The sequence below is a fragment of the Podarcis melisellensis genome, assembly GCF_964234715.1.
Source record: "Podarcis melisellensis genome assembly, chromosome: 17".
In the NCBI taxonomy this organism is placed as follows: domain Eukaryota; kingdom Metazoa; phylum Chordata; class Lepidosauria; order Squamata; family Lacertidae; genus Podarcis; species Podarcis melisellensis.
The window spans coordinates 19555745-19569104 of NC_138534.1; the positions used below are offsets into that span (position 1 = coordinate 19555745).

At 46.5% G+C, this 13360-nt stretch overlaps 1 protein-coding gene across 1 annotated transcript in view; it reads right to left on the minus strand.

Moving 5' to 3' along the window:
- ACO1 (aconitase 1) overlaps window positions 1-13360 on the minus strand; it is a 55376-nt gene that overhangs the window by 41320 nt on the left and 696 nt on the right. The window contains exon 2 of the mRNA XM_081893979.1: window positions 885-1003. Within this exon, the coding sequence (XP_081750105.1) occupies window positions 885-981 (97 nt within the window). The 5' untranslated portion in view covers window positions 982-1003. The remainder of the gene's footprint in view (window positions 1-884; window positions 1004-13360) is intronic.

Here is a 13360-nt window from a genome sequence, read left to right on the forward strand (position 1 = left end):
ATGTGGTTTCCGCGGCTTCCAATTGCATGCAGGAAGCTCCTGCAGCCAATCGGAAGCCATGCCTTCATGGTCGAACATTTTTGGAAGTTGAACGGACTTCCGGAACGGATTCCGTTCGACAGTGAAGGTACGACTGTACTTAAAAAAGAAATACCCATGCAGCCACATTATATACAGCTTCTGCACACATGTGAAGAACATAGGAAGCTACTTTGCGCTAAGTTAGACCACTGGGTCCATCTAACCCAATCAGATTAGCAGCGCTCCGGGATTTCAGACAGGGGTCTCTCCCAGTCCTGCGTGGAGATGCCTGGGATTGAATCTGGAACCTTCTCCATGCAAAGCAGGTGCTCCACAACCGAGCTAGAGGGTGGCAGCTCTCCAAGCCTAGTCCCCAGAGCCGTCTTTCCCATAGGGCTTAGTGGTGCATCGCGCCACGGCGCTGGCCTCTTAGGGAGCCCCAGCAAGTGGGGGAGCTGGACGGCTTTGCCGGCAGCCTCCCCTTCCCCTGAATGCCTGCCAGCTGCGCCCCACCAACCATATGGCTGGCAGACACACAGCTTCCCTTCCAAGCCTCTGCAGGGATTGCTTTCCCACAGCGGCATGGAGGAGAGTTGCGCCCAATACTATCCGTGGTAACTTGGGGCTGCTAGGCGGATATTTGCACCCCGGCGCCTCAGCTTCTAAAGACGGCCCTGTCAGTCCCACTACCAGACAGCCTCCTAACCAGAGATACCAGGAACTGGAACCAGAAACCTTCTTTTTGAAAGCACATGATATGTCTCGTCCAAAGCATAAGTGCAAGCAATCAAGTGATGTGTGTGCATATGTGAACTGCCTCAAAAGCTGCAGGGAGCAACTCCCTCTGAATGTAACCAACGTACCATATCTTGGGTCTCCGAGTCGGTTCAAATTGAAGAATTTTTTTGTGGCTTGGCTTGGGTCCAGCGGTTCCCCGAGATGCGCAAAAGGGTTGCTCATGGCTGAAATATCTTGGAAGTCACTGCAAATACAAGATGGGGCCATGCCAAGTTAAAAACTGGAGCAAGTTTAACTTTTATTGTTATTTATCCGATGTATTAGTCCCTTCACCATCAGGTCCTGTGTAAGTTTAAATTTCAGTATTAAAAACATTTTAAAACAAATTACAGTCGCAGGAATAGGACGGGTCCTAAAAACATGCATCTCAGATGCCAAAGACCAAGGCCTTATTTGTACAATTCTGGAATAACCTGCATATAGTCAGATTACACATTCACTATGTTTTCTAAAAATTACAGTTCTTACATAACTTGTAAACCAGTTCATCAGTTTTAACAGACAGTTATCTCAAAAATCCCTTTGGAAATATAAAAACGGAAGTATAGAAATGGCAGGGCATCTTTCCACACACACACCTCCAAATATTTCCAGTACACCTTAGAAGGTGTTCCCTCTCTTTATTCCCTGCCTTATTTCTTGCCTACCTTTGGTGCATCTCTCACATCACTGGGCTCAACACTTGATTTGGTGCTTCTTAACTTGCAAAGAGGGACGCAGGGGGCACCGTGGTCTAAACCACTGAGCCTTGGGCTTGCCAATCAGAAGGTCAGCAGTTCAAATCCGAAAGCACATCAAAGTGCAAGTAGATAAATAGTTACCGCTCCGGCGGGAAGGTAAACGCCGTTTCTGTGAGCTGCTCTGGTTCGCCAGAAGCGGCTTAGTCATGCTGGCCACATGACCCGGAAGCTGTACACCCAGTGGCGTAGGGTGGGTTGTCAGCACCCAGGGCAAGGCAAGTAATTTGCGCCCCCTAACCCATGGATTTGCGCCCCCTAACCCTATCCCCATATGTTGCGCTCGGTGCGGCCGCCCCCCCCTGTACCCCCCATGCTACGCCACTGTGTACACCGGCTCACTCAGCCAATAAAACGAGATGAGCGTCGCAACCCCAGAGTCAGCCACGACTGGACCTAACGGTCAGGGGTACCTTTAACTTTTTTTTAACTTGCAAAGTGCCTCTTCAGTCTTTACGTAAGACAATCTTCAAAACTGTTTCAGTGTCAGCCTGAACACCTCTGCCAAGCGCAATTATACATTTACTTAAATCTCCAAATTAGAAGGTTCCATGAGCATTAGGAACACAGGGAAGCTATAATAATAATAAAAACTAGAGAAGCATAGCAAGAGAATTATGAGTTTGGTGCATCTTGGTGGGGGGCATATTTTGGAAAGGAAACCCTCACCGGGGGGGGGGGGCTGGTTAAGCATGAGTTTTTCTCAGGATTCCAGACCACTGCAAACTAACAGAGGAAACATCCCAGACCCTCCAAGAATGTCCTGTTTTTACTTAAAGGTAAAGGGACCCCTGACCATTAGGTCCAGTCGCGGATGACTCTGGGGTTGCAGCGCTCATCTCGCTTTATTGGCTGAGGGAGCTGGCATGCAGCTTCCGGGTCATGTGGCCAGCACGACTAATCCGCTTCTGGCGAACCATAGCAGCACACGGAAACGCCGTTTACCTTCCCGCCAGAGCGGTACCTATTTATCTACTTGCACTTTGACGTGCTTTCGAACTGCTAAGTGGACAGGAGCAGGGACCGAGCAACGGGAGCTCACCCAGTTGCGGGGATTCGAACCGCCAACCTTCTGATCAGCAAGCCCTAGCCTCTGTGGTTTAACCTGTGTCCCTGTTTTTACTTAAAGGTAAAAGGTAACAGTACCCCCTGCCCGTACGGGGGAGGGAGGTTTTTGGGGGGAGGGGCGGAGGGAGGATAAAAGGGGAGAGAAAAAATGGAGATGATTTGATTTGATAATTTGTTATGTTGAAACTCTTAATAAAACCTAAAAAAAACTAAAAAAAAAGCAATATTATCATTATGGAATGGGATGTCCCTATTTTCATTGGAGAATTGTTGGAATATGTATGATATTCCTGATTTTCACTAAAAGACTGGAGAAGGGCATGGTGCCCATAAATGCACAGATTCTCCCAGTTCATTTAACTTAATGGTTATCTGCTGTCATTCATGTTGCTGCTTCTCCAAACAGGAGCTGGCGGAAACCAAGTCATCCATCAAGAAAGAAGAGAGAAACTAAGCAGTTGTGCAAACTCCCACAAATCTGTGCTGACTTGAGGCACAGAAACCAAGTTGCATTAGAATAAAAAAGAACTCCACCTACATACACTTGCAAAATTCGGTGGGAAGGGGAGAGAATTAAACGCAGCAGACATGTCACTCCATGTCAGATCATTTATGCTGCTGCTGAACTACAACTCCCATCATGCACTGGCCATTGGATATGCTGGGCTGGGGCTGATAGGAGTTGGAGTCTAGTGACATTGGGAGGGTCACAGGTTTTGCAACCCTGATTTAAGCCAGCAGCCAGGTGGGGTGGGGTGGGTGTCTATTTACAACCAGGTTATAGATTGCTAAATATCCCTTGAAAAGTAGAACCCAGGATAAACCTGAGCTCTGCTGGTAAATTGTGGATTATTTTGCTTGGCTTTACACATGGAATTAACTGCCACTTTAGTAAGAACTTCCTGAAATAACATTATAACGTGGTTATGCTGTGAGCGTGAGAGGAGATTTAAGTTACGTCCCCGTTCCAAGGTATTATTTGCATAACGAGAGACAAGTTATATTCCACAAAGTATAAACACCAGGGCACCAGGATAAAGGTATGTGGAGCAAAGTTCATTTGTTGCAAAAACTGTTTCACAAGCTCCCTTGTATTTTACAGTGGCTGCAAATCCAGCTCTAGAGAGACAAATTGGGATTCTGCCCCCAGCCTCAAAAAGCAGCACAAGATCTATGCAGTTTGTCTTGACATCTGGATCTGAAACAGAAATGAATTCTATACATTTCCCAATTTTCAACCACAGAGGAGCAACGGCACCATTATAGCCCAGGCAGAATGATGCCTTTGATTACTCGTTCTTCTGATTATACAGTCCCAGTGCTGCAACAGATAGACCATTTACACGGCAGACACCATGCTACTTACAAACTTGCTCTGCTGTGAATAGATGCCATTCAGTGCAGAAGCTTCTTCTAAAGCCAAGCCAACAGCCAGAGAAATAGAAGCTTTTAAGGGTGTTTATGATCTAATGAAGAAACAGGAGGAAGCGTCTGGGAGATTTGGGCAAATGGTTAAACCTCTCGCCTAGTAAAAATACAGTGGTACCTCGGGTTACATATGCTTCAGGTTACATACGCTTCAGGTTACAGACTCTGCTAACCCAGAAATAGTACCTTGGGTTAAAAACTTTGCTTCAGGATGAGAACAAAAATTGGGTGGTGGCGGTGCAGCAGCAGCAGGAGGCCCCATTAGCTAAGTGGTGCTTCAGGTTAAGAACAGTTTCAGGTTAAGAATGGACCTCCGGAACAAATTAAGTTGAATTAAATCTTGGTGGCTTGGGGGGCGTGGGTTACCCCGTTTAAAGCAGCCACGCGACCAGGGAGTCCTCCTATTTGGCTCCCGTTTCCACGGTTCCTGACCTGCTTCCATGGTTCCTGTCCGAAGCCCAGGTGGAGACTAGGGCCATGGCATGACCTTCCAGTGACTCTGGGGGAAGCTCTGAGTTGATGTGCATCAATAGGCCTCCCCCTATTGGTGGTTAACCCTTGTGAGACTTCCTGCATGTCGAGCAGGAGTCAGATATGGTCGTTCAAGCCAATGCCTAAGCCAGTACCACTCACGTTCTGTAACCACTAAAGTTGTGGCCCAAATTTGTCCATTTAACCTGATATACGGTGTCTTAAAAAGCAGAGACATCACCTTGCCAACAAAGGTCCGTATAGTAAAAGCTATGGTTTTCCCAGTAGTGATGTATGGAAGTGAGAGCTGGACCATAAAGAAGGCTGATCGCCGAAGAATTGATGCTTTTGAATTATGATGCTGGAGGAGACTCTTGAGAGTCCCATGGACTGCAAGAAGATCAAACCTCTCCATTCTTAAGGAAATCAGCCCTGAGTGCTCACTGGAAGGACAGATCCTGAAGCTGAGGTTCCAGTAGTTTGCCACCTCACGAGAAGAAAAGACTCCCTGGAAAAGACCCTGATGCTGGGAAAGATGGAGGGCACAAGGAGAAGGGGACGACAGAGGATGAGATGGTTGGACAGTGTTCTTGAAGCTACCAGCATGAGTTTGACCAAACTGTGGGAGGCAGTGGAAGACAGGAGTGCCTGGCGTGCTCTGGTCCATGGGGTCACGAAAATTCGGACACAACTAAACGACTAATCAACAACAACGGTGTCAAAGTGCTATTATTCTACATAGGAGGGAGGCCTCGGGGTCTTGACACGCAACAAGAGGATCTAGCCAAGTCTTCCCCAACCTGATGCCCTCCAGATATTTTAGTGAGTGTTGGAAACTCAGATATATAAGCTAGGTGCCAAAAGGCTCCTTAAAACAAGGTTGCCGTCGCCTAAACATAATGTCTCGTTGCCCTTTGGGGGCAAGATGGCTCTACATATGGCACTATGCCCAAATTCCCTCTTGGCATTTTAGCAAAGAGCTAGTTTAATACGCATATGATTTCCAAAGGTTGCATCCTGCTACCTGATCATTCCCTTAAGGATATTTGGCAAGGAGGGCAATACCTAATTTAGTACAAGGGGTTGGGGCAACACTGGGTGAGATTTTGCAAGCCTACTAATTAGAGAAATTTCAACAGCCAAGAGGAGCTGAAGTAATTCGCAAACTGATTTAATCTACACAGCAAAGTCTTTAATCTTGATTACCACTGTATTTAAATCACTTTATCTCCATTAGAGACACTACCCTTAATTGGCATATATCTGCAGTTGCTTCATGATAATGGGAACCTAACGTTTAAAAATGAGATCTTAATAAAGTAAGGTTTAACCCTTAATTCCATGCCCCATGTCTGTTTATTCACTTTGTACTCCCCACCTCCTGTCCTGCTACTTGCAGTGAAGTCAGGGATACATTTTGCAGTTCCTTCCCCATTTTCTTCTCTATGAGTAGGAATGGGCAGCCTGTGCTTCTAATGAACACAGAATCTCCCCAGCCCAGTTGTTCATTTCTGTTAACAGCAATGGGAACTAGGACTGGATAAGGTTCTTTCCCAGTCTCATCACAGGGCGAGTAAAATCCTGCAGCACAGTGGTTCCTCAGGTTAAGTACTTAATTCGTTCTGGAGGTCTGTTCTTAACCTGAAACTGTTCTTAATCTGAAGCACCACTTTAGCTAATGGGGCCTCCTGCTGCCCAATTTCTGTTCTTATCCTGAAGCAAAGTTCTTAACCTGAAGCACTATTTCTGGGTTAGCGAAGTCTGTAACCTGAAGCGTATGTAACCTGAAGCGTATGTAACCTGTATGTACACTGTACAAGTAACCAACAGACAGGCACTTACTTGAAATAATATGAAATATTCATTCTATTTCCAACATTCAGGACAGAGCGCCGTTACTTGTAGGGCCACGATGGCACCACGCATGCACAAAAAGTAGACACCAGCAGACCTGGGAGGTGAGGGGGTAGGTTTGCAGAAAAATATATGTAGGGGGGGAATCCTTAAGAGGAGTGGGGAACCCTCAAAGCAGCCCAGCGAAGATTAGTGCTTAGAGTAGTGATGTATGGAAGTGAGAGCTGGACCATAAAGAAGGCTGATCGCCAAAGAATTGATGCTTTTGAATTATGGTGCTGGAGGAGACTCTTGAGAGTCCCATGGACTGCAAGAAGATCAAACCTCTCCATACTGAAGGAAATCAGCCCTGAGTGCTCACTGGAAGGACAGATTGTGAAGCTGAGGCTCCAGTACTTTGGCCACCTCATGAGAAGAGAAGACTCCCTGGAAAAGACCCTGATGTTGGGAAAGATGGAGGGCACAAGGAGAAGGGGACGACAGAGATGGTTGGACAGTGTTCTCGAAGCTACCAGCATGAGTTTGACCAAACTGCGGGAGGCAGTGGAGGACAGAGGTGCCTGGCGTTCTCTGGTCCATGGGGTCACGAAGAGTCGGACAGAACTAAACGACTAAACAACAACAGAGGCAATGGGATGCTGGTGCGAGGGAGAATGGAATGGAGTACAGTGGTACCTTGGGTTACAGACACTTCAGACTACAGACACTTCAGGTTACAGACTCCGCTAACCCAGAAATAGTATCTCGGGTTAAGAACTTTGCTTCAGGATGAGAACAGAAATTGTGCGGCGGCGGCAGCAGGAGGCCCCATTAGCTAACGTGGTACCTCAGGTTAAGAACAGTTTCAGGTTAAGAATGGACCTCCAGAATGAATTAAGTTCTTAACCCGAGGTATCATGAAGAGGACATGGCTGGGGCAGGCACAGTGAACACGTTTGTTACAAATTTCACTCTTCAGAAATATGATCCCTTGAAATAAAAGGAAGTCCCCTCCTACTGTACATGGCTATGATGGGATACCAGATGAACCACGACTGAACTTTTAAATTGCGCTGCCTGTGGGTTTCCTCCAAAGCCTTGACAACCAGGCAGAAACTGAAAAAATAAAAACCCCACCCTTATGTAACTTTGTAAATTTCAGAAACATGTAAATGTTTCTCAGTTTCCAGGGGAAAGCATTCACAAAGAGATTAGAGATTTGACTGCAGCCAATTTATGCATTTAATCCAGATCACAGTAGCTCTGAACGCTGCCCTAAATACAGCCTTTTCTGTCACAAAGCACAGATGTGTTGCTTTTCGACTGAAAAACCGAGGTACCCGTGTGCTCTTTTTCCGCCTTCACGTCCACCCCTGAACTTGTCACATCCGAACCATGTGTTTAAAGCACAACGATTCCCCCCAAAGAATTGTGGGAGCTGCAGTTTGCCTCTCACAGAGCTACAATTCCAGCAGTTCCAAGGATTCTTTGCAGGGTGGGGAAAGCTTTAAATGTATGGTGGAGATGTTCTGAACAAGGTTCTTACAAGGCTTTCATGTTGGCCACAAGGCAAAAGCTTAGTGCTCACACTTCTCTTTGGCAAAAGCACCTGAGAAATACCAAGTGACAGTTGGTGAATGGAAGCTAACATTCACCAAAAAATTACATCGTTCCAGATGTCATTTTATTTGCCTACCAGACCTTCGTTCTGGGAACACCTGAGGAACAGATTTGTTACAGATTGTTTTCCCAGCTGCAACCTGGTACTCAACAGATGTTTTTGACTGCAGCTTTCATCAGCCTCAGCTACCCAAAAGTCAGGAATGATGGGCGTTGGAGTCCTAAGTATTTGGCTGTCGCTAAGTTAAGGATGGCTGTTTTAGGAGATGGAATAGCTTCTTTCTAGGTAAGCCATAATAGTGTTTATTTATGGACAAAGGGAACTCCCCCCCCCAAAAAAAAACTTCGGTTTTCATAGCAAATGTCCTCTCCAACCCCACTTTAAGTTTCAGAGGATCATATGCTCTCTTTGCCAGTTTCCAGGATTACCGTATTTTTCGCTCTATAAGACGCACTTTCCCCTCCTAAAAAGTAAGGGGAACTATGTGTGCGTCTTATGGAGCGAATGGAGGCGGGAGGCTCTACTCAGTGCTCCCTTTAAAAAGCTGTGTGGAGTGTGTGTGTGGCTCTTGGGGGCTTTTCCCTGAAGAGGGAGAAGCGCTGCCCTTCTCTCCCCTCAGGGAAAAGCCCCCAAGAACCTCACATACACACCATGTGGCTCTTTAAATGGAGCACGCCTCTTGGGGGAGCCTTCATCCCACTGCCCTGAAGAGGCTTCGCACATCTATCCCAGAAGCCAGAAAAGCAAGCAGCTATCCCAGAAGCCAGATCCCTCTTGCTGTTCTGGCTTCTGGGATTCAGAATATTTTTTTTCTTGTTTTCCTCCTCCCAAAACTAGGTGCGTCTTATGGTCTGGTGTGTCTTATAGAACAAAAAATACGGTATGCACCTTAACTAAGAGGGCAGGTGTCCAGCATCACACTTCTGAAAAAATTGGGGGGGGCATGTGAAAGGTGGAAGGGAGCACAACATTTTAACATTCCAGAAACATAATGCTGGTATAAGCAACAACTCCAGGGATACCACTAAATATGGTATTTATAGAAGGGGCCTGTAGTCAGAGCTTAGGGTGAATAGCTGAACTTGTTTGCATGAAAACAGCAGTGTTTAAATACTGAATTCAAAACTGCAACTTTGTTTTTGGTAGATCAGCATATCTCAATCTTCCGAGAGTTTAGGCACACTTCCTTTTCTTAATAAAAACTGGAGGTGCTTTGAACACACACACACCCAGTGTCAGAAAAGCTAGGAGCCACATGGCTCCTAAGACCTGGGTTGTGGGCGGCAAAACAGAATATCTAGTCACCATAGTGGGGGGGGGGGTGACAACACTTGTTATTTATTATTTTGATAAGTGACAAATTGTTAATATCACATTTTTAGCAGAAATTATTAATACATGTTTAATTTGGTGTTGGGACGCAGGAGGCGCTGTGGGTTAAACCACAGAGCCTAGGGCTTGCTGATCAGAAGGTCAGTGGTTCGAATCCCCGTGATGGGGTGAGCTCCCATTGCTCGGTCCCTGCTCCTGCCAACCTAGCAGTTCAAAGTACAAGTAGATAAATAGGTACCACTCTGGTGGGAAGGTAAACGGCGTTTCCGTGCACTGCTCTGGTTCACCAGAAGCGGCTTAGTCATGCTGGCCACATGACCCGGAAGCTGTACGCCGGCTCCCTCGGCCAATAAAGCGAGATGAGCGCCACAACGCCAGAGTCAGCCATGACTGGACCTAATGGTCAGGGGTCCCTTTACCTTTAATTTGGTGTTGACAATGAAAATATTGGTACCATACTTCAGTTTTCAAAACACTCTACTCTTTATTGTTAAACCCCTTAACATATACTTTGAGGCTTCAAAGCACATACATTTCAGTCATCCTGGAGGGTCAAGCCAGGTGCAAAAAATGGCACCCAGACTTTTTGAGGTGCTCGCAAATGGAGAATCTTTTGGCGCAAAATGCATCTGGCGCCTGCTAATTTCAAACCCTGCACACACCCCGCTTGAGGGGTTACCTATGCTCATTCTTGCCGAATCCTCATGCATCTGCATGCATCACTGTTCTGGGCATACATCTTGAATGGAGGAATGACAGTCCAGAGCATTGGTTCATATAGGCAAACATGGCAGCTTCTTCAAGGCAGATAACAATACTTGCATCGCAAGTGAGCGAATGGGCCTAACACAACCACTGCAAACACATGGTAGAATTACCTGCCCTCAGAAGAGGCTTGTTGGGAAAAGACGCAGCCAGAGCAGTGAATCACACAGAGACACAGTAGGCAGACTCCTCTGTGGATGGGCACTCTGGCCTCACAGGAGTCATTTTATAACTCAGGACACACCAGCGTGATCTGGCACACTGGGAAAATACGAGGGTAGCCTTGCACATGAGAGTTTTGATCTGAGTACATTATTAATCTTTTATTATCAAATCTTGCAGATAAACCAGGTTGCAACAACAAGCTGGCTGCAAGACCCTGGCACCACATTGTACAGAGTTTGATGGATTGTATCACCACGTTGCAAAAGCTTGAATTATGTTGCACTCCTCAAACACTGCAAACATTATTCCAGTTTATTGACAATGGCCAACAGCAGCAGCGGGAGGGTGGGTGGGTGGGGAGCAAATTGTTACAGCTCTCCTCACCTAAAATGAAGAGGCAAAACGAATGTGTAATCTGGGAAGGCACTGTGTCTGCTGCTAGATTACAAGAAACCTAGTATTTCTAGCAAAATTCTAGAATAAGGGTAAAAGTGCTCCCCTGTCACTGCCAGGACTGTGTATTCTTTGCACTGCTGTTAACTTCTTTTGTATGGTTTTTTTTAATGCAATAAATAAATAATATTTCCTGCAGTATCTACTGTGCAGGTACAGTATCCCTGACAGATAACCAGCCAACCTCTCTTTAAACGCTTCCAGTTGGGCACAGCCCGCCACCTCCTGAAGCAATCTGCTTCACTTTCGAACAAAATGGCAATGGCACTCAGAAAGTTGCTGGATCTGAGTTCCGGTGAGCTCCAGCTGGAAAAACAATTCCCGATGCTACTGCATATACAACAGGGGTAAGGAACCTTTGGCCCTTCAGATGCTGCAACTCCCATCAGCCCGGACCAGTATGGCCAACGGCCAGGGATGATGGGAGTTCCGTGTCCGAAATTAGCCAGGCGCCAGGGTTCAGACTGACCTGGGTCCAATTGTGGCCATGTGGAGATCTCTGGATGCCAGGTGTGTGACTGGGGACAGCAGACTGGTTTGGACTCAGTCTGACCCTCATGTTTCCCTCCCATTATGGTTTTGACTTTTAAAATGAGGCTGCATTTTAAATTGCATTTTAACCTGTATTTTAAATTGTTTTCTTTTACTTTTACCATATTATGTTTTTACTGAAATTTTATTGGTGTTAGCTGCCCTGAGCCCGGCTCTGGCTGGGGAGGGCAGGGTATAAATAAAATTTATTATTATTATTATTATTAAAATGCCCTTTGCAAGAGGATCTGAAATATTTCCCTTGAAATCTGAATTTGTTTCATGTTGTAAATCACGTTGAGACATTCTATTGTGGCGACCGTAACATAGCTTTAAGGTGCCATTCGGTGATTGGCTTACGCATCGGAGTTTCTGACACTGTGAGTTCTAGTTCCGCAACATCTGGAGGGCCAAAAGATACTCAAGCACAACACAGGCTGGAATCAGTTCAACATTACCTGTGATGCTCTACCTGTCTTTTAAATCAGAACCAGTGAAGGCAGTGAAGGTCCTGTGTGAGTGTCTGGAGGCAGTTGGAGGATGGATGGCAGCTAACAGATTGAGATTGAATCCTGACAAGACAGAAGTATTGTTTTTGGGGGACAGGAGCCGGGCTGGTGTGGAGGATTCCCTGGTCCTGAATGGGGTAACTGTGCCCCTGAAGGACCAGGTGCACAGCCTGGAAGTCATTTTGGACTCACAGCTGTCCATGGAGGCACAGGTCAAATCCGTGTCCTGTTTACCAGCTCCATCTGGTACGCGGGCTGAGACCCTATCTGCCTGCGGACTGCCTCGCCAGAGTGGTGCATGCTCTGGTTATCTCCCGCTTGGACTACTTCAATGCACTCTACGTGGGGCTACCTTTGAAGGTGACCCGGAAACTACAACTAATCCAGAACGCGGCCGCTAGACTGGTCACTGGGAGCGGCCGCCAAGACCACATAACACCGGTCTTGAAAGACCTACATTGGCTCCCAGTACGTTTCCAAGCACAATTCAAAGTGTTGGTGCTGACCTTTAAAGCCCTAAACGGCCTCGGTCCAGTATATCTGAAGGAGCGGCTCCATCCCCATCGTTCTACTCGGACACTGAGGTCCAGCACCGAGGGCCTTCTGGCGGTTCCCTCAGTGCGAGAAGCCAAGTTACAGGGAACCAGGCAGAGGGCCTTCTCAGTAGTGGCGCCCTCCCTGTGGAACGCCCTCCCATCAGATGTCAAAGAAAAGAACAACTACCAGACTTTTAGAAGACATCTGAAGGCAGCCTTGTTTAGGGAAGCTTTTAATGTTTGATGTATTACAGTATTTTAATATATATTTTTGGAAGCCGCCCAGAGTGGCTGGGGAAGCCCAGCCAGATAGGCAGAGTATAAATAATAAATTATTATTATTATTATTATGCTACCTGCTATCTCCTCCTCACCAAGCCCCTGGATACTGGCCCTTCCAGGACAACACACTTCTCACCCCACACTGTGTTGTTAGGAGAAAATGGTCTGCAAGGTCCTAGAAACCTAAAATGCTCAGCAAGGCTGAATCTGTAAGCACCTTGATCTCCCTTTCAATACGCACAGAAGCCCACCAGAGAGAGGACCTCCAAACCAAAAATGGTCCTCTGCAGTTGAGAAACAAGCCTCTGTCTTTGGAAAACCAACCCTGAACTTTGCTCCTGCTTGACAAGCAGGCCAAGCGGAGGAGGGGAGGGAAAGAAAGGCAGGCGATCTGAACAGAGAAAACAGGAGAAGACAACAGGCAGAGAAACGTGTTGTTTTTTTTAAGACCACCAAGAATAAATGGAAAGTACAATCGGACACACTGTCTATTCAGAAGTCAGTCCCACGGAGTCTAACAGTGGCTACTTGCTAGGTAAGGACTGCAGTCTTTGAAATAAATCTTTAAGCAAATCAAGTGCCATTAAGCTCAATGCTGGTCTTTTTATTTTTATTTTAATCCCCAGCAAACTTGCTGAAGTGTTGCCACATCCATGGATGAGTAAGCATGCAATCCTAAGCAAAATTCACCAGAAGTCAAGGCGGTTTCCTTCTTTTGAAACGTGGCGAGGAAGGGAGCTGCGAGGCCCTTTTTACGAGGGACACATCCCTGCACCCTTTCCTTATTATTTGTAAAAAGAGGGAGAGAGA